General features: G+C 39.8%; 1 protein-coding gene across 1 annotated transcript in view; it reads left to right on the forward strand.

The window, feature by feature from the left end:
* PPP1R3A (protein phosphatase 1 regulatory subunit 3A) overlaps positions 1 to 15,486 on the forward strand; it is a 41,717-nt gene extending 26,231 nt beyond the window's left edge. Inside the window, exons 2-4 of the mRNA XM_005303146.4 lie at positions 9,057 to 9,115; positions 9,225 to 9,361; positions 11,597 to 15,486. Of these exons, the coding sequence (XP_005303203.2) occupies positions 9,057 to 9,115; positions 9,225 to 9,361; positions 11,597 to 14,575 (3,175 nt within the window). The 3' untranslated portion in view covers positions 14,576 to 15,486. The remainder of the gene's footprint in view (positions 1 to 9,056; positions 9,116 to 9,224; positions 9,362 to 11,596) is intronic.
* Positions 15,487 to 20,903: the final 5,417 nt, after the last annotated feature.

The raw sequence follows: 20,903 nt of genomic DNA on the forward strand, positions 1-20,903 counted from the left end.
CTGTTTAAGAACTTGATTGTCCCTTCCCCTTCTACCAGCAGAGGGGACCGAGTTGTATTCTATGGGAGAGTGCTAATTCTGCACCATCATTCATATCTTTCCTACGACCCCAGGACAGCTCATCTGCCAGAACTCCATGGAATTTGGGGGTAGGCAATGGGCAGGAGAAGAGGAGGAAGGGGCAGCTACTCTCTGTTGCATTAGATCCTATAGTCAAATGGGATTTAATGCTATTTAGAGTAGCAGCCATGGAAGGAGTTAGTCAGCCATTGGTAGTGTGTCTCTTCAAGTAGCCAAGCTGTTAAAATGAAATGGGGGAAGGTGATGGGAGGAGGATGTCAGCTGAGCATTATGGAGGGACCTCCATGTGGATATGAGAAGAGGAGAGGACTCACCACTAGAGTGTCTCCTCATGGCTAGGAGTGGCACATTGGTGCTCTCCCCATCTGGTGCACCCTGCCAATAGTCACTCTTGTCTTCCAGTGGTCTGTCTTTTCCCACTACTTAGCCCTCCAGGCAGGAAATGATTTAAGTCCACCCCTTTTTGGATAACAAAAAGTTCCACAAACCAAAGCCCAAGACTTTGTATCAGGTTTTCAGCCCCAACTCTTGGCCCTGTGGCCCTCACATCCTTTTCTCAGGACTCTCTATCATCCTTGTACCTTTCTCTGGCCTCACACACCATACCAGTAGTAGGTAGGGGAACCTGGGCCCTCCCACTACACTGGGTTACAGTCCAGAGACCATAAAACTAGCAGCCACGGGCTGCTCCATCCAGCTCCTCACTGCTGCCTCCCTACTCAGTCTTTCTCAGAACTTTTTGCCCCACAACCTCTCTAGGCTCACCCTTCTCTCAGAGCTGGGACTCTCAGGGCCCTCTCACTGAATCCCTTGACAAAATAAAATGTCATTTTCCTTGGGCTTGGCCTTTCATGCTTCTTCAATTCCTCCTGTTGGTCTTCCACTAAACATTTCCCAGAGCTCTCTCCCTGGAAGTCTGGACAAGGCCCTTTTTCCAGGGTGTACCACTGGAGCCTGCTTTGCACCCAGCAGCTGTTTCACTTCTCTTCTGGCCTCCTCCCAGGCTTCTGTACTCAGGAGAAGATCCCAGAGTTCAGTGTCCCCCCCCTGGGTTTCCTCCTTGTCCCTCTCGATGTCTCTCTGTCACCCCAGAAAGTGACTGCAGATATTCTCCCTGCATCCCCCTTCTTTTTCCTGGGTTTTTTCAGGCACAGCAGACTCAATTCCTGAGTCTATGACTGCCATTCACTGGACTTTGTAGATAGACTTTAAGTCATAACCTGTCACCATTCACAGTATTCCTGAAGAATTGCAGAATTGCTTTTTTAATTGTGCCCCATTTTTCTTATATTCTGGATAGATGTTGCAAAGAAAATTGTGTTTCTGAGGCTTCTGAGTTTTCCATATAAGTATCTCCTTTCACTGGTACAATCTTTACAATTCCATAAGAGATGATCTGTCAGAACCTGGACATTTCATGTTTTGCATACATCCTTATGTTTGTTTATTACAAATAGATTACTATTTAATCTACAATGACCTGTTAAAATTCCAAATAGAGGTACTTTACTCTTTCTCTCAGGGTCTTGGATTATATCAACTATTTCAACTACTGGGCATACTTCATGAATTTTTTTCCCCTTTGTTTCATGTGCCCACAGTTCTTGCCATTCCTTCCTTAGCTTATTTTTGATTAAGTGTTTAAATTCCAGTTTGCTTAAGGGGATCTCTAGGTCAACTTGTTCCTACTTAATAGCATTTTTAGCCTCTTTGTCTGCCAATTTGTTGCCAGCTATCCCTACATGTGCAGGGATCCATGCTATTGCTATGGTCGTATCCAGTTGTGCTAATTCAGTTGTTAGCAGTAATATTTCATTAAGTATATCATTTCTGCTGTCAGACTTGCCATTATATAGTACCTGCAACATTGATAAGGAATCAGACAGGATGGTCATGGCAGCTGGCTGCACATCTAAAAGCCAAGTTAGTGGTAGCAATGTCCCTGTTAGCTCAGCCGTAAAGACAGAGATAAACATAGTTAGTCTTACGGTTTTGTTGACCCCAAATGTGGGCACACAGAAAGCTGTTCCCACTCTACCCATTCCTTCCTCTTTGGAGCCGTCAGAATACATTTGGCAATAGAGTCCCCACTTCTCACAGATATATTGATTTATCATTCTTTTGCTTTTGCTTATTATATAATTCCATGTCTGTCTTGAGGGGATTGTTTTCCAGTGATAGAGTATTTTCCCATAGCTATAGATTTTTGGTTCTTTTAAGCCTTTCTTTTCACTGAGATCCTTTATCCACTTCTTTACCTTACTTACATGAGGAATTTTGAGTTTCTGTCCTACTTGGTTTCCACTTAATATGCAACAATCAGCATATATTAGCTTAGTTTTATCATCTTCACTGTTACCTAGTGGTTTGGCCCAAAAGGTTAAGTCTAGGCACTTCATTCGAAGAGTGATAAGCATTTCTCTGGTGGCTAACTGCATCACACACAGAGTCATAATAATGAAGGCACCACATGCTGTCTGCAATGACTGTGCTTGGATACAGTCTAGTTTTCTCAGATTTGTTATCTACACTGACCTAAAGGCCTGCCAGCCATACTCAGTAATAGATCTGATTAGCCCTCCAAATAGTATTATCACCATTTTCTTATCTGCTCCCCTCGAGCTTCCATATTTGCTTATAAGTAAGCTGATTCTTCCTTTTCACTTATCTATAATATCTTCAGTATGGTCCCTCCAGATGATCTTGTTATCAAATATCACACCTACGAGTTTGTTTCTTTTTCACTATACTTATCTGCTGTTTTTATAATTTTACTTTTTTGTAATCTTCCATGTTGTGAAGATTATTCCCTTAGTTTTGTCAATGGGGAACTTGCAGCCCCACTTGTTTCCTCATTCTGTACTCCTCTGAAGTGCCTTATTGATTCTTTTGGTGGCATTTCAAGGTTTCTGCTTTTGGTTCCTTTAGCAGAATCATCAGCAAATAATGTGATGCCTGTGCCTGTACTCATCATCTTTGGAAGGTCATTTATGATGCTGTTTTAAAGGGTTGGGCTAATGACACTCTCCTGTGAAGTTCCAGATCTTTCTGCTCTCAACTTCCTCTGGTTGTAGTTCTCTCCCTGCCCCTCCCCAGCTGGGCTTCATCCTCAGTAAGCCTGGCTCTTGGTCCAGGTGCAGCCTGGTATGTTAATTGCTATCTCAAACCCACATCACCCTTTCGGAGCTTGTGTAGGATACACTCCCCAACACAAGATGCATCTGCATTCGCATGACTGAGACAACCTACCCACATAGATCCCCAAGATCTGTGGAGTTGGGATGCTAAGGGTACATTTACACTGCTTTTTAAAACCTGTGGCAGTGAGTCTTAGAGCCCAGGGCTACTGACTCGGGCTTGTGGGGCTCAGGCTATGGCTCTAAAAACAGCTGTATAGATGTTCAGGCTGGAGGTCAGGCTCTGAACCCTGGGGAGGACGGTAGGTTTCAGAGCCCAAGCCTAAATAGCTACTCAACTGCTTTTAGCACCATAGTGCAAGCCCATGGGGCTCTGAGACACGCTGCTGCATGTTCTAAAATGCAGTGTAGACATACTCCAAGACACCTACCCATCCATGCTGCCCCAAAGACTTCCCATCTGAGTGGAAACTTCACATGGATATTCCCCTGGCCTTTTCTGGCTCCATATAATTATCTAAACATATGTTGATTAAAAGGAATACCAAATAGTCACTGAACCTACAAGAAGTGATGCCATTTTAGATTTGGGATTGGTGAGTGATAAGGACCTCATAGAAGAACTGGTTGTAGGAGACAACCTTGGTTCAAGTGATCATGAGCTAATTCAGTTTAAACTAAATGGAAGGATAAACAAAAATATATCTGCAACTAGTGTCCTTGATTTCAAAAGGGCAATTTTTTTAAAATTAAGGGAATTTGTTAGTGAAGTGGACTGAACCAAAGAACTCACAGATCTGAATGTGCAGGAGGCTTGGAATTATTTAAGTCAAAGTTGCAGAAACTATCTGAAGCCTGCATCCCAAGCAAGGGGGGGAAATCATAGGGAAGGGTTGCAAGCCAAGCTGGATTAGCAAGCATCTCAAACAGGTTGTTAAGAGAAACCAGAAAGCCTACAAGGAATGGGAGATCAGATGGATCGGAGAGGAAAGTTACCTCTTGGAGATCAGAAACTGTAGGGGAAAATTGAGAACTGCCAAAAGCCATGCAGAGTTGGACCTTGAAAGGGAAATTAAAAACAACAATAAAAGGTTCTATAACCTTATAAATAAGAAGAAAATAAGGAAAGAACAAGTGGGAGGCTCTGAGTTACTACAGTGAATTCTTCCCCAGGTGTCTGGCTGTTGGGTCTTGCTGGAATGCTCAGGGTTCAATTTATCATCATATTTGGGATCAGGATGGAATTTCCCCCCGAGTCAGATTGGTAGAGCTTTTTTTCCACCTTCCTCTGCAGCACAGGACTTGGTTCATTTGCAGGTTTAAACTAGGGTAAATGGTGGGTGTTCTGTAACTTTAAGTCTTTAAATCGTGATTTGAGGACTTCAGGAATTCAGCCAGAGGTTATGGGTTTATCACAGGAGTGGGTGGGTGAGGGTCTGTGGCCTGCAATGTGCAGGAGTCCGACTAGATGATCATGATGGTCCCTTCTGGCCTTAGAGTCTATGAGTCTATTTTGAAAGTGAACAGAGGCTTTGTGGCTGCCAAGACATGGGGAGATGCATGTAGAGTCCTGTTAGTCTCCTGCAATAAACAATGAGATCATTAATACATAAAACAGGAGCTGCATTATTTATTTATTTTATTTATATTTTATATTGTTTATATAACCCCAATAGTGAGTTAGGCACTTTCTAGGTGAGTATGAAGTATTGGTTGATAGCCGGATGGACTTACAGTCTAGATAAACAATGTACAAACAGTGGAAGGGGAAATGGATGCAATGAAAAGCAGTGAGACCGAATGGTGACTTTTAATATCTCTTCTTGGTAATAGACATTTTCTCCCATCTAATTACCATTTCTCCCTGGAGTTGACTAATATTTGTAGGCTTTTTAGAAGAAGTATAGTTTAAGGATGAACTTGAAAGAAGGCTGGAGGCATGGCAGACTCAGGCTATGTCTACACTACCGTGGTAAGTCGACCTATGCTACGCAACTCCAGCTACATGAATAATGTAGCTGAAGTCAACGTACCTTAGGTCGACTTACCGCAGGGTCTACATCACGGGGATCGAGGGGAGAAACTCTCCCGTCGACTTACCTTACTCTTCTCGTTGAGGGTAGAGTACAGGGGTCGACTGGAGAGTGATCTGATGTCAATTTGACAGGTCTTCACTAGACCCACTAAATCGATGGGGCTGTAGTGTAGATGTTACCTAATTAATGATTTATATGCTTTAGGTATTAACTGAAGTCCTTATATGTATCACAGGAGAAACACAGAACCCTGAATCAAGTTGTCACATGTAAAGGAAGGAAGACTAGGGTTTGGATTTTAAGTAGTTTAGTTTTCCAATGTACTTATTTATCATTTAAGTTTGTATATATCCAGTGAATAACTGGGGAGTTTAAAGGTTTTTTTTAATATATACTATATGTGAAGTTGGTAGCGATCCTAGAGTAATGTTGCCTAACACTTTCCATTATACGCTCCTGTTTTCAGCTGCTTATAACTTTGCCAATCTTTAACCATTTTGTCTAAAGATTTCCATGTTTGCTCTCTGCCTTAGGTTGAATTTTTAAAATAAATTTCAGCAAAAGCAATTAATCGATTTCTCAGAAGAAAGTTAGGAAAAATAGGTAGTTTTGTCCTTTTTAAACATGTAAACAAAGTGTGTGTTATGTTTCCTCTGGTTCCTTATAGCCACAAAGAGTATAACAGCCTGATACTGCTATGGGTTGTTCTTTTCACTCAAGTGGGGAGGTCTGTGTTGTGAATCTAAAGACCTTGGTTTCAAACTCATTTGATGACCCATGTCATAATACTTCACACAATGGAATTTTTTTTTCAGATTGTTTTTAAACCTAGAAAATTACATACAAAACTACTTCAAAACGTTGTTTCAACATTAAGGTTGAAAGTCAAGCACTCAAAAGTTAGGAAATGCCAGAATTCAGGTTGTCCCAGCTGTCTGACTTTGGAAAATTAACATTTTAAAAAGTATCATTTGTATGATAGGTTCTTGTGGATAAGGCATAGGAGCAGAAGACAGAATATCTTAGTTCTTTCCTCAGGCTTGTCACAGATATCAGTACATTTGCTGAAAAATGAATTTTTTTGCAGCACCAAAACTATTTGCAAATTTGGGTCAAATTCAGCATATAGTTTTGGCCAAAAAAAGAAAAAGAAAAAGGAGGAAATATATTTTGAAAAAGTTGAAATGTTTTGTTTCTACCATTTCAAAATGAAATATTTTTCTTTCTTGAAAGTTTTTTTATTTTGGGTTCCGTTTATACATGCAGGTATTAGAATTTGCCCTCCACAAACGCTATTTATGTAGTTTGTGGTTGTGCACTTTAACATTTGCAGGCACAGTATTAGAAATGTTTGAATGTGTTTTGAGGTGTTTCATCCTGCAAAGTGTGGCAGTCTGTCTGTGTGTGTCTACTTTTGGATTGTACATAAGTGGAGGCTCAGTAAATGGATGGCTGAAAACATGGCCATTAAACTCTCTGTGATTCAGTTTCTTATTTAATAGAGTTATCTCCAGATTATTAATATCTTAAACGCTCTGATCCTTCGTACAATCCAGAATGGCACATGAACATCAGTGTAACTGGGGTAGGTTCTGAAGCTAAAGTAGGGAAAGAACAAATTAAGAATTACTTAGACAAATTAGATGTCTTTAGGTTGGCAACACCTGATGAAATACATCCTAGAATACTTAAGGAACTAACTGAAAAGATCACTAAACCATTAGCAATCATCTTTGAGAACTTGTGGAAGACTGGAAAAGGGCAAATATAGTACTTATCTATAAAATGGGAACTCAGGACAACCCAGGGAATTATAGACCAGCCAGCTTAACTTCAGTAACTGGAAAGACAATGGAGCAAATAATCAAACAATCAATTTGTAATCACCTTGAAGAAAAAAAGGTGATAAATAACAGTCAACATAGATTTGTCAAGAAGAAATCATGTCAAGCCAACCTAATATCCTTCTTTGACAGTGTAACAAGCCTTGTGAATGGGGGGAAGTAGTAGATGTGATATACCTCAACTGGCTTTACATGACCTCATAAACCAAATAGGGAAATATAGCCTAGATGAACCTACTATAGGTGGGTGAACAACTGGTTGGTGTAGCTATCAGTGGTTCACAGTCAAACTGGAAGGGCATATAGAGTGGGATTCTGCAGGAATCGGTCCTGGGTCTGGTTCAGTTTAATATCTTGATCAGTGATTTAGATAACGGCAGAGAGAGTATACTATAAATGATCTGGACAAGCTGAAGAAATGGTTTGAAGTAAATAGGATGAAATTCAATTAGGACAAATGCAAACTACTACACTTAGAAAGGAATAATCAGTTGCACACATACAAAATGGGAAAAGACTGCCTAGGAAGGAGTACTGCAGAAAAGGATCTGGGATTATAGTGGATCACAGACTAAATATGAGTCAAGAATGTAATGCTGTTGCAAAAAAAGGGAACATCATTCCAGGATGTATTAGCAGGAGTGTTGTAAGAAAAGACATGAGAAGTAATTCTTCCATTCTACTCAGCACTGATTAGGCCTCAACTAGAGTATTGTGTCCAGTTCTTGGTGCCACACTTCGGCAAAGATGTGGACAAATTGGAGAAAGTCCAGAGGAGAGCAATAAAAATTATTAAAGGTCTAGAAAACATGATCTCTGAGGAAAGATAGAAAAAAAAACAGGTTTGTTTAGTTTGGAGAAGAGAAGAATGAGAGGAGACATGACAACAGTCTTCAAGTACATAAAAGGTTGTTATAAAGAGGAGGGTGATAAATTGTTCTTAACCACTGAGGACAGGAAGTAATGGGCTTAACCACTGAGAACAAGAAGCAATGGGTTTAAATTGCAGAAAGGGAGATTCAGGTTAGACATTAGGAAAAACTTTCTAACAGTAAAGGAAGTTAAGCACTGGAACAAATTACCTAGGGAGATTGTGGAATGTCCATCATTGGAGATTTTTAAGCACAGATTAGACAAACTCCTCTCATGGATGGTCTAGATGCTACTTAGTCCTCCCTCAGTGCAGGGGACTAGACTAGATCACCTATCAAGGTCTCTTCCAATCCTACATTTCTATGATGTTAATTCCTATGTTCCTAGAGGCGTAAAGGCAGGATTTTGTGAAAAGGTGATGACAGTAGATGTCTAAATTTTTTTAACATAGTATAAATGTATCATCCTCCTTCTGAATTAAGGAATTTTTTGGTGACAGAAGTAATGTTATATCAGTTCAACTGAATGAAGTTTGAGTAAAATGAAACAGAAAAAAGGTTAATTGAAAAATATTAGAAAGCCATTTCCAGTACCCACAACTGGTCTTGCAATTCACAAAACTTAATCACTGAGACCAACATAAAAATGTTCTGTCTCATGGAGACGGAATCGACAACTGATATAATAATTTACATTTGTCCTTTCTATTTTTTTCCCCTGAGATTACATCCCTACAAGGGCCTGATCCTAAGTGCCATCAACACCCATTGAAGTGGGCACTCAGCATTTATCTTTAGGTGCTTTCATTGTATCGCTCTCTGAATCAACAATAGAAGGTGATTTCAGTAAATTTCATTCACTAGCATGTCTCAATCAATTCCTTCTCTCACCAAGGGTTAATGTCACATCATTACAAAAAAAATTATTTTACAAAATTGTGATCAGCAAGGTTATATTTCTGCCGAATTTCAAATCACATAAAAGATTTTGCATCATTAACTAGCTGTCTTTAGGTTTAGGTCTAAAAGGATTTGGAACAATAATTGTTGCAGAATAACACATTAAGTTTCTTTTGCATTTAACAGCAAAGAAGAAATATTGGCACTATCTGATGAAGACATATGGAATAATTCAAGGACTTCAGGTACAACAGCCAGTTTAATTAGTTCTTCCTTATTGCACATGTTAATTAAAATAGATAATGTAACAAACAGTCCAAAGGCTGTTAAAGTATATTTTTGTTAACTCTTCAGAGGCAAACATCCCCAAAATTGTTTATTCGCATGAGAAGGACAAAGACATTGAACCACGTTGTGAAAATGTAAAAGATATAGATGTTGAATGCAATGAAGATAATAAGGAAGATAATGAAAAAGAATTAGAGTTGCTGGTAAGTGTTATACAATTATATCCACAGTGTTAGATGATATGAATCCATTTACACATCAAAGGTGGTGAAAAAGCCCCTTTTAACAGAACTGACTGATGTACTAATTTACAAATTTAAAACCAGGGTCTGTATTTTCATTGTATCTCCCTCTGAATCAATAATAGAAGGTGATTTCAGTAAATTTCATTAAGTTCTTGTGGTCTTAAATTAATGATTTCTCTCTCTTACTTCCTTACCAGAGGATCTAAGTGACAGTGTCAAAGAATTAGAACAGTGACCTTTCAAAATCTCACTTCCTAGTCTCTGTGATGAGTATATATTTAACATAAACACTTAATGTTTGGTAAAATTCCTGTATTTATGGTACTGTGAGCCTTACAGATGATTCAGAGATTAACTATGTAATACACTACATGAACAAAATTCCAATTTCTAAAAATTTAAGAGGAAAAATTATATAACTACTAAAGTAGACTTTTCTAGACCTGTATTTAGTATTAAATTTGTTATCATAAATTTCACATTCGGTGAACATTCAATCTATTTGGGGATTTTTATGGTTTGACTTGCATTTTGCACCATGAAGGAAGAATGGCAGTAAATGAGACACATACAGCCATCTATTATTTTCGGTGTCTGTTCTGAGCTTATGTTTTTGGGGTACATAGATTCATAATCATAGTTTAAAATGGCTATTGCCTGTGAAAATGTGAATGCTGAATCAGACCAGAGAGGAAGAGGAGTGCCGCTCAGTCTTTTTGATAGGGAGGAGAATTATTTCCTCACACTTAAGTATGAAATTTTCTTATCTCTAACTTTAAGAAAGTTCAAAGTTGTCACCTATTGTGGGAGCTCTTACTGCCTGAAAAATCAACATCTCCTTATTTAAAAAAAAAACAAAAACATAATTTTTTTAAAAAGGCCCTAAAAATCACATACTTTTTCTCCATTTACCCTATTACAATGAGCAGGTTCAAATATAACAGTTTGTTTATAAATTACAGAGATCGTCCATACAATAAATGAAGAGGGAAGCTATAATTTAGATGTTAATTTGTACTATGCACTCTTTAATGAATTAAACAATGAAGATCTATAATAGATGGAAATACAACCAAATCTTTGAAACCCACAGGCATTGGCTCACAAGACAGCTGTGCAGTTGACAAGTAACATGAGCCTTATGTGAGAAGAAGGGAAAATCGTAAGATTTGCATATAATTATTGAGATCATGCAAATGTCAGTTATGAGAAGCAAAAAAAAAAACACAGGCATCTCACTGTTAAATCCTGACAGTTGGCATCACCGAAGAGCTCAAATACATTTGAGCACCAGTTGGCAGAGGGTCATTAAAACAGAATTTGCAGAGACATTAGCTCCCTCACTTTTCTTTGAGTGACGTTTTACTATTAATAGTTTGCAGTGGCTTTGCAGAAAACATATTAATAAGAGAAATTGTAATGGGGATATCTACAGCAAGTGTAAATGTAACAAGGGGTGCCCGAGAAGCTATCCTCTAATTGATCAGCATGGAGCTATCAGTGTGAGTATCCGAAAGTGAGGAGAGAGTGCAATGACAAGCAGGCACAGTTGAATAATACAATATGATATTTGGGAGCTAGGGAAGGAGAATGATTCGTTTCTGGCCTTTTACTTCACTAATCTCATTTCCAAAGTCTGCCTTACCAAATTGTCTAAAAACATTCTGGTTTGAAGCCTGCAATGGTTCCTAAGAGAAATGAAGCAAAGATAATTCTAATGGTATTTGTCAGTGTGCAATATGTCTTTGTTTTACTGGACAATACTGAATGTTACCAGGCTTTGATGTGCTGTATCAATGCTCTCACTACAAACAAAACAAAACAACCCAAACAAACAAACAAAACCCCACAACCCTAGAACTGAATGTGCAGAGAATTAATTAGCCTCCCATTTAAAGAATATTCTCTTTAGGTTTCATTTGTATAAAATGCACTTGCAGCTTACTGAATTCATGAATAAAGAAACAGCCTTCTGAATACTATTGATGTCCTGCTCCTTTCAGACTTACTATAAAGCTCATTACATATGTTAAAAACTACATACAATGCACATTTTGCAAATTGTTCGGAACATGTTTCCATAAAAGCTTTGAAACCGAAAACAAAACTTTACATAATGAAAGCCTGCCTTATTCATTTTGAATATTTTTATAGAGCTCATTCTGATGATTCTTTTCTATTCTATTGTTTCAGCTAAGTCAGCAGTTCACAAGAACTAGAGGTACTTCCTCCAGAGATGAAAGGAATTTATACACAACAGAGCCAGTTAATTTTCCAAATGAAACCCAAGGACTGGAGAATAAGCTAACACTTATGGAAACAGGCACTGACTTGCTCAGGCAGCCTGTGCCTATCAGCCCCCCTTCAGAAAATACTTTACAAGAGCTAGGAGAAGAATTACATGATAACAAAAAGTATTCCATAAGATATGATTATAGTCAGCCATTAGCAGAGGAGATTACTGCAGGCACTGTAAACAATAGTGAGCAGCCTTTGGAATGCATTGGTACCAGTGAAATGCTTTTATCACAGGAATATTTGCCTGGAACAATGCAAAATGTGACTATCCATATTAAAGATACTGTCTTAAGCAGACAAGGAATGAGCCATGTAGATATTTCAAAAGGTGAAACAGATAGTGCCTCAGGAAGCGAAATGATGGAACGGTTATTCATCAGTGACGATGATGCTGATATCTACAAAGAGGCCTGTGAAATGAGACCAGAAACAATTTCTTCAGAGGATGATGAATCAATGCAATTAAATACATGCGTAACCGAAGCACTGGATGACAATGCTAATCCAGCTCCAGAGCGACACATTCTGCAACCATCTCACCTAATGCTAGCGTCAGTATTGCCAGACAGTGACAAACATGAAGAAAAAGGCAAGACGAATTTAAGCAAAGATCAGGTACATTTTAGAGGAGATATATATGCTGAGGCTTTTGCACATTCTGATATCTCAATAGATTCCTCGAAAAGCCCATATACAGAAAAAGAAGTTGTGGTGAAAGTATCAAAGAAAGACTATAACACTGATATAGGAAAAGAGGAGGAAGAAATCAAGTTAGATGAGTTAGGACTAATTAAAGAGCAGGAGAGTGTTGACACCATAGCTCTGAAACTTTTCAGTGTTCAGGGAAAATATATTACTGACACAAAAACCACAACATTGCCATCAGCGTCAGATAATAAACATGAAGCCAAGCCTTCACAAGCAGAAGACCATATGATTTCCCATGTAGCCGATGAAAAAAGACCTGAAGACACTCATGAATTCAAAGAGTTTACTTGGCTAAAAGATAGGGGAAGCTCTGACAACAGAAGTCGAGGAAAAGAAATCACAAGCTCTGTTGAAGACAAACAAGGGAAAGAGGAATACAGTGAGTTAAGTGATAACTTGAGGAAAACAGACAGTAGATACCCTGATGCTATTCAGAGTAAAATGACTCCTTTCCCCACTGGTTACCCAGTCTTTGCAGTGACAACTGGCAAAGCAAGAGCTACAAGTATTATGTCATTGAACCCAGAGGATACACTTGATATTAAGGAGAATGATCATAAGCTTTTTGAGGAACGAATGTACAGCCAAGATAATTTCCCAACAAACAAACATATTTTGGAGACAGATTCTTGTCAACTTCAAATTGAGAAATCAGACAGCATGGTTACAGATGATCAGAGCAGGGTAGTGTGTGAAAATCAAAGGTGGAGTGTTTCAGGAAGTCAACCAGTAGAAAGAGAGAGTGAGATAAATAGAACAGAACAGATTAAAGAGCAAACAGATGGTGAAGTCATGTTGGGAATGAGGGATAAGACAAGGTATTTGAATGTTACTTCCACAGAAGAATTGTTTACCTGCCAAGAAACAGTGAGGTGTGAAAAGTCTTCTGTAGCTGAACATGGTAATACAGAGGAAGCAGAAGCAGGTACAGCTTATATAATTAAAACAACATCAGAAAGTGCTTCAGAAAAAATGTCTGCTAGTGAAAAAGCAGTAATTGCTAAGCTACCTCAAGAGACTGCAGTAAGTGACAGGCCCACAGAGGAAAAGGAAACAGCGTTTGATACACATGAAGGGAGAAATGATGGTTCACATTATACTCTTTGTCAACGCAATACAGTGGGTGTATTATATGACACTGAATTTGAAAAGGAATCAGTTTTAGATATTTATAATGCACATGTACGTGAAACACTGCAAGGCGAAATGATGTCTGTATGCAATACCAAGGAAAAAGTTTCCAAAGCAGAACATGACATTGGAAATAATCCACCTGTAGAGGAAAGATTACGGGCTTCTGCTATAGAAGGAAAAGCAGGTTTGGAGCAGGATTTATATTCAGAAGAATCACTGAAAGCTCCCCCAAATCCCGAGCAGTGTTTGTACAGTGACGAAGCTGAAGAACGTCATAAGGAAAAAAACATTTTTGGAACACTTTCCCATTTAGGTGCCAAAGGTGAAACAAAAACACCACTCTCTGATACAAATATTGTGCCCAGTTGTCATTATGAAAGCTCTCCAGTGACAACTTCTGAAGAGTCTATTGAAGTGGTTACTGCTGAGGTAGAAAATACAGAGCATCCATATACAGCCCCTGCATTCAAATCCATTGCCAATATTTCTGCTGAGTCAGGATATTATTTCAACCTACCAAGCGAAATGACATGTATTAATAAAAACACCTCTGCTGAGGTTGAACACAAAGAAGTTCTTGAGACTTCGGACATGTTGACTTCAAGTGATGAAAGAGAAAGGAATATAGGCCAGTGTTTCCATCAAACAGAGTTCAGACAAGAGGAGTCATTAGGGCCAATGATTTTAATTAGTGAGCCTACTGAAGAAATAGAAGAGACAAGCTCTGAATCTGAAGGTTTAATAACTGAGGGGAAAATATTAAACTGGCCTGATGACTCAGAGCACGAAAACCAGCACATTTCTGATTCTTCAGATATTTCTGACCAGAAAAGCGAAGCACATAGTTTACCTAGTGAGTCTCTAGTTTTAAAGCATATCAGTTACAGAATCTTTTATTTCCTCTTGTTTGTTGTATTTGTTGTAACCATCTACCACTATGATTTAATGGTTTGCTTTGCACTCTATCTATTTTCCTTGTATTGGCTATACTGGGAGGGAGGAAGACACAAGGAGTCTGTCAAAAAGGAGTAACATTAAGTTTCATTGTCTACATACTGTACTTAAGGTTTGAGGTTGATTACTTCCCCCCACCCTAAAGCATTTTAATTGTTAAAAGGAAATATTCATTGTTAGAACCAGAGCAAGTTTTCTCTTAAAGCATCTTTCTAAAAGGAACACATCTGAAGTTTGCTCCTTCATATAAGTAATTATTCTATATAGGACCATTATATTTGGATCATTAAATACCTATATGAATATGAGATCTGAAGCACATTAAGTTAAAATTAAGTGCAGATGTTGCTCCTTAGCAGGCTGTGAGGTTGCAATGCTTCATATCTCTGCAGTACTTAAAAACACCATTTCTTGCATTAATTTCTTTTGCAGTAAAGCTTCATGGTTTTTTCTGAGTTTTTCCTAAGGTTTTATACAGTAGATAACAGGGGAATGGCATTATGACTAAGTCAGTACTTTAATATTGATCTTGCAATTGGTGATCTACTACTGTAATTAACCAATACATTTTGGGAGATGAAATCTGTTGGTAGATTGAATAGTTCTTTCGGTTTTTTATTTCATTGTTTTAAGTTAGTGCAATAATAACATTAATATCTGAAAATGTCAAGCTTAGACTCCAGTAACATTATGTAACTTTGTGTACGTAATACTTCAGCAGAATATATTAGCTGCTTTCATACTTCCGAGCTGAAGAATACAGCTATGAGACTGTTATCATTCACTTGCACAAACATTTATAGATGGGTTGTCTTCAAATAATATTTATATATTTTTTGTAAATGAAGACTGTGTAACACGACTGAAGAATTTAATTGAATTCAAAATTATTCCAGATAGACCTTTTGAATGATGTTTTTCACCACTGTTGTTTAAGAAAGGCATTCGTATCTTCAAAGCATTAAATAAATAAAAAAGAGTGAATGATTTGATTGTGTGTGGCGTGTTCAGAATTGGGTTTGTGGCCTTTTTTTATAAGCTAACTAGGTCTCATTAGAGCACAATAAAATAAACCCTGAAGGAAAACATGGGACATGATTTTTGCCTCCAAAAAGGCTCCTTTGTGCTGCTGTGGCGGTGCACAATAGCCCCTAACAAGGTAGTTGGGGGAGTCCCAACATAGGGGGCGTGCCGGGAGGTTCACTGCTTCAAAGACATTCTTGTCCAGTGTACAGGCATGCTAGGAGCATGTCAAGGGAGGAAAGGGAGTGGCCAGAGCATGCAGCAGTCCAGCAATTTCTAGCTGCAGAAAAGCCTATACGGACTGGGAGTCATTGCAACCAAGCGTACAGTGGAATAGCCCTGAGGCTGCATAATGTTACTGGGACCCCAGAGATTGAGGAAGGGCAAAAGTGGCTTTGAGCCACATAGGTTCTTCTCCCATCAGCTCTGCATAGCTGAAGACCTGGGCCATTGTGGAGGCTGCAAAAGGCTTCAATGCAAAATGTGGCTGAAGGTAGATAATGGTCAGGTTAATCACTTGTTTCAATCATTAGTTAAGCACTGAAACAATTTTTTAAAAGCTCCCTTACTAGTAGCAGAATGTTAGGAGACCTTGCTACAGGAGTGACCTTGACTTTCCTGTTCTCCAGGAGGGTGAACCTTTGGAGCATCATGGAGGTGATCCATTCTGTGGGGTATGGAATGGTGTTGATGACCTACTGCTGATGTATCTACTAATGGTTAAATATATGGACTACTGTTGACTGCAATCCTGAACTGGGTGATGTTAGTAGGTGCCTAGAGGCTTCGAACAGTTACCAGGGGAACTTGTAGTAACACAGTCCTTATCGGAAGGACAGCCAGGGAATCCAGTCATGAAAGGAAATGTGGCTAGCTCCGGTAAGGCGATCCCTGAATCTTGAGGGACTGCAAGAGACATGAGACCTGGAGGAATCTCTTGCTCTTTGTTGGATTGAACTAGCAACTGGTCCATGCTAGAACAATAGGGACACTTTGGTGTGGGAAGCCATATGTATTTAATTTAGTCGTCACATGTGGCTTCCTTCATTTATTTGAACTCAAAACTTTGCTTGGTGTTCTTTGCTTGGTCTTGATTCATCTGTCCTGTCACAGTGAGAAAAGAAGGGAGGGGTAAATGGTGGGCCCAGGATTAAGGGTGGAAGAACATCAGGGCACTTCATCTAGATCAGTCTTTGAGCAATAGCCAGGCAAAACTAGGGAAAGCCCATGGGAGAGTATAGGTACACATGAACTAGAGATGAGCCGAATAAATATGTATGTATTTGAGCTACACCGATATGATACATTTTTTATGAATATGCATTCAAAAGAAAAAGAATCAGCATCCTTCTAATCTGTTCTGTGTTATAATGTGGTTTAAATAAATAGCTGAAGATCATCTAAATTATATCTAATTTTTTTCTGTCCCTTCATATAGTAAATATACACTGTAAGCTAGCTCCCAATAGCCGTGTTCCATTCATCCCTGTGTCCAGTAGGTTAGGAATCTCAAACTTTGCCATTTTAACATGTACAAATATTCTGAGTTGAAATTTAGAGTAAATATTTGAATGTTAGAGTGAGCATAGTTTAATCTAAATACAAGTGGAATACTGTTAGCATTTCTCAGATTTGAAATGGGATTTCTGTATTCTATATTTACGATGTTTAGTCAGCATATCATATCTTATGATTGCAAAACATAGCTCCAGATTGATCTGTGAACACAGGTGCCTGAACTTTTACTTATGTGCTTAAAACAACAAAGCTACTCATTTTATCTTTTTTTATTTAACATTTGATATACCTTTTAAAAATCCTCTTACCTTTCTTTGTAGTCTGAAATCACTACCCTTATAACATTGGGAAAATATTCATCTGTGTGATTTTAGTTATTTCCATAAATAAATGGTTTATTGGCTTAAGCATTTTTTTAAAAAAATCACATTTAACCTGTCCAGTAGTTCTCACAGCATGAATCTGGTTAGCCAGTAATAGCCACTTCTGCATACTAAACAAAACGGATGGCATGGTTCTATACAGCTTACAGGCCTGTCAATATGAGGGTTTTGGCCGCCCCAAGCAGCCAAAAAAAAAAAAAAAAAAAGCTGCGATCGCAATCGCGATCTGCGGCGGCAATTTGGCGGAAGGGCCTTCGCTCCGAGCAGGAGCGAGGGACCGTCCGCCGAATTGCCGCCGAACAGCTGGACGTGCCGTCCCTCTCCGGAGTGGCCGCCCCAAGCACTTGCTTGGTAAGCTGGTGCCTGGAGCTGGCCCTGAATATGAGAAGCCCAGTACTAAATCACATTTAACTTAAAAGAACATCTTTCTTTACTATATCAAGGGTACAAATTAATATCTCATGGCTGCTGTCTGAACTATACATTTAACGGATAAATGAGTTTTCGTATTTCAGCATTTCCTCCTGTTTAAATGTAACTGTCAACTACAATTCTGAAGAGAATCAAGGAAGGTTTGTGTCTGGGCAGATGGTTATTAGATGACAGTGAGGCTTAAAACCACCAGTAATGTCACAAACATGTGCTGTGTGGCTGATGTGTTGCTGGTTGCCACTGTTGGCTTTCTGTCTGTGCAGCATACAGACCACAGGCAGCAGAGAAAGGAGGGACAGAGCAGAGATGGCAGGCTTCTGAGGGGCTCTTTTTGTTCATCACTAGAGGTAGAGCTAGGAGTGTCTACAGATGTGCCCTCCTGCTTCTGCCTTTGCTTTTCCAATCCCAGCAACAAGTGGGGAGCTTCTGCATCTGTGGGTGGGCAGCAGGGTTCTGAGTTTGGTTGTGGTGTATGTCGGGGCAGCGGGTTCTAAGCTTAACAATGGCTTGTTGAGCCTGGAGTATTGGGGCGGGGGAAGTGAAAGGTGGCAATAGGGAGGGAGGGGAGTCAGGATGGTGTTCTGTGCTTTGGAGTATTGTGTGGGGGAAGTTTCAGAGCTGAGGCAGTTAGTTCAGAGCAAAGATGTTTATATAGGAAGAGAGGGATTTTCAGCCTAAGACAAGCGAGTATGTGTGTGTCTGGTGAATGGGGTTGGTTCTGAGCCGGTTAGGTTGGAGACAGTTGTGGGGATTTGAAAAGTTCTGAGCTGAGATGAGGCTGGAATGGGCTGGGTGAAGAGGGACATGGAATCAACTGAAGAACAAGGTTGTGTGTGAATTGGTGGTATGTGTTGTGTTGCGGCAGTGAGAGAGGGGTGATAGGAGGAGCATATTGGTACCAAGAAAATGTTTCCCACAAAATAGTCATTTGCAAGACTTCTGAACACCCTTATCTAATTACATGATAGTTTAATGGTTGAGACAAGATTGTGTATACAGATTAAAAGAGCAGAAATTAAAAGAGACACTAATGCACCTGAAGACTTTTATCAGTTTCCAGCTAGTGGAATTATTGTACAGATCTTCTCAGTTGACATCCTGACCTTAATGTTCTATAGGCAGGGAACCCGGCAATAACTCTGTGGCCCAGCCAGTACTCACAGAACACTACAAATTCCTGAGGGGCCCCCATCTTCCAGTGGCCATGAATTTTCTTCAGTGGCTGGCTATCCAGGCCTGTGACTACTCAGATGAAACCAGAGGCCATAATTCTCAGCTGTAACCAAGAAGCACATGGTGTGTGTGTGCTTTCTGAAGTCATTCTGGGTTATTTGGTTCCCCCAAATCACTTAGAGCAGTCTGAGGGCTGCTCCAATTTGTGCCAACTGTCAATGGGTGCAGGAGGGCATTATGGCTCCCAGGGACTACTAGGGAGCACCTGCCACAGGAAGCAACTATGGTGGCTCTGTATCACCTGAAGATTCCCTCTCCACTGGGGGGATCCTTTTGTAGCTGGTTCTACATCAACTTTGCACTGCTAGAAGTACCCTAATGCAGAGGAAGATCAGGATAAGATACTCTGCCCCTCACTGCTATATCTGGCCATGGGGAACTGAGAACTTCTCAGCTAAGGGACAAGCACGGCCCCACTCCCAGGGTAATCAGGACAAGGCAGAGAGACACAGCCATTCTGACTAACTCTGGTACCCACAAACACTTCTTTTTTGGGGGGGAGGGGGTTAATTAAGCCCTCAGTTCCAGGAGCTTCTGTCTGCCCTTGTAGGCTGCTTCCCAAGGCCTGCAGGGTCTGTATGTGAGAGAGACAGAGCGGGGTCAGGGTCTGTGGAGGAATAATGAAAAGGGCGGGGAGCTAATTTGCCTGAGTTTCACACCCTCCTCTGAGGCTCTACTATATTGTGTGGCTAAGGAGCTGCTTGGCATCCTCTGCTATGCCTCCATGAAGCCAGTCAACAATCACATGAGCAAGTGGCTTACATACCTCTTAGTTTCATGGAATGGGGTCAGGATCTGGCCCTTGGAGTTTAATGAGCTGCTTTAGTTAGGAGACCATACTGGTTGATTAATGGGTGTTATTTAATATGTCTGTCACTTTATATCTATAAAGCTTTATCCAGTGTATATGTCTGTCCTGATTAATAAAAGAATATGAACGGAGCCTCTAAAATACAAAATGCTCTGTCACACAGTCATGTGATGTATTTTTAGAGCAGAATCCTTTTTATATTGTGCAGAGTTTATGTTGAATTTTAGCAGAATTTTTAGAAAGTCCCTTAAAACAGAGAAAGAGAGGGAGGAAGAGCAAGAGCAGCATGGATGTGTATATGTGTGTGTTAGAACTTAAATAGTGGCTAAAAGGGGGTATTATCTTACTCCAAATTCAGGGTGATCTTGTGATCAACACATCACAGCTCTCTAAAACACACCCCACTCCAGAACAGGGCACAACGCCAACCAAGACTTTTATTTTTCTCCACTGATGATATTAACAACGATGAAAGCACCATTAGCAGAAAGCAGATGATGAAGGACTGTAGTCTCTGGGGAAAAAGATATGCTTCACTTTCTCTTAGGGCTTGTTTACATGGTGCTTTAGTCTGCACTACAGGGGGGGTAAATTCTAGTGTGCAGTAGTGTGTTGTGAATCCTACTGGCGTGCACTAAGGGTACATCTACACTGCCCACCACTTGTGGCAGCATGTAGGGCATGTGTAGCTACACACTGCAGTGAAACGCAGTCTGTGTCTACACTGAAATGCGTAGTTATATGAATCAGTGAAAGGCTCTGGTAGCAGGGAGCTGCTGGAGCCTTTCCTGGCTGCTGGACCCTTTCCTTGCAGTGGGAAAAGACTACAGCAAAGCGGAGGCAGCGGGACACTACGTTATTAAAAATAGCTGTATAGACATGTGAGGCACTGCTTGGGCAAATAAAGAGCTGTGTGGGATACATACCCAAAGAGTTCAGGCATGTTTCTACTCTACTCACCTATGCAATGCCTCACCACGTACACTGCTATTTGTACCTGTGCTAG

The sequence above is a fragment of the Chrysemys picta genome, chromosome 1 (genome assembly GCF_011386835.1).
Source record: "Chrysemys picta bellii isolate R12L10 chromosome 1, ASM1138683v2, whole genome shotgun sequence".
NCBI lineage: Eukaryota > Metazoa > Chordata > Testudines > Emydidae > Chrysemys > Chrysemys picta.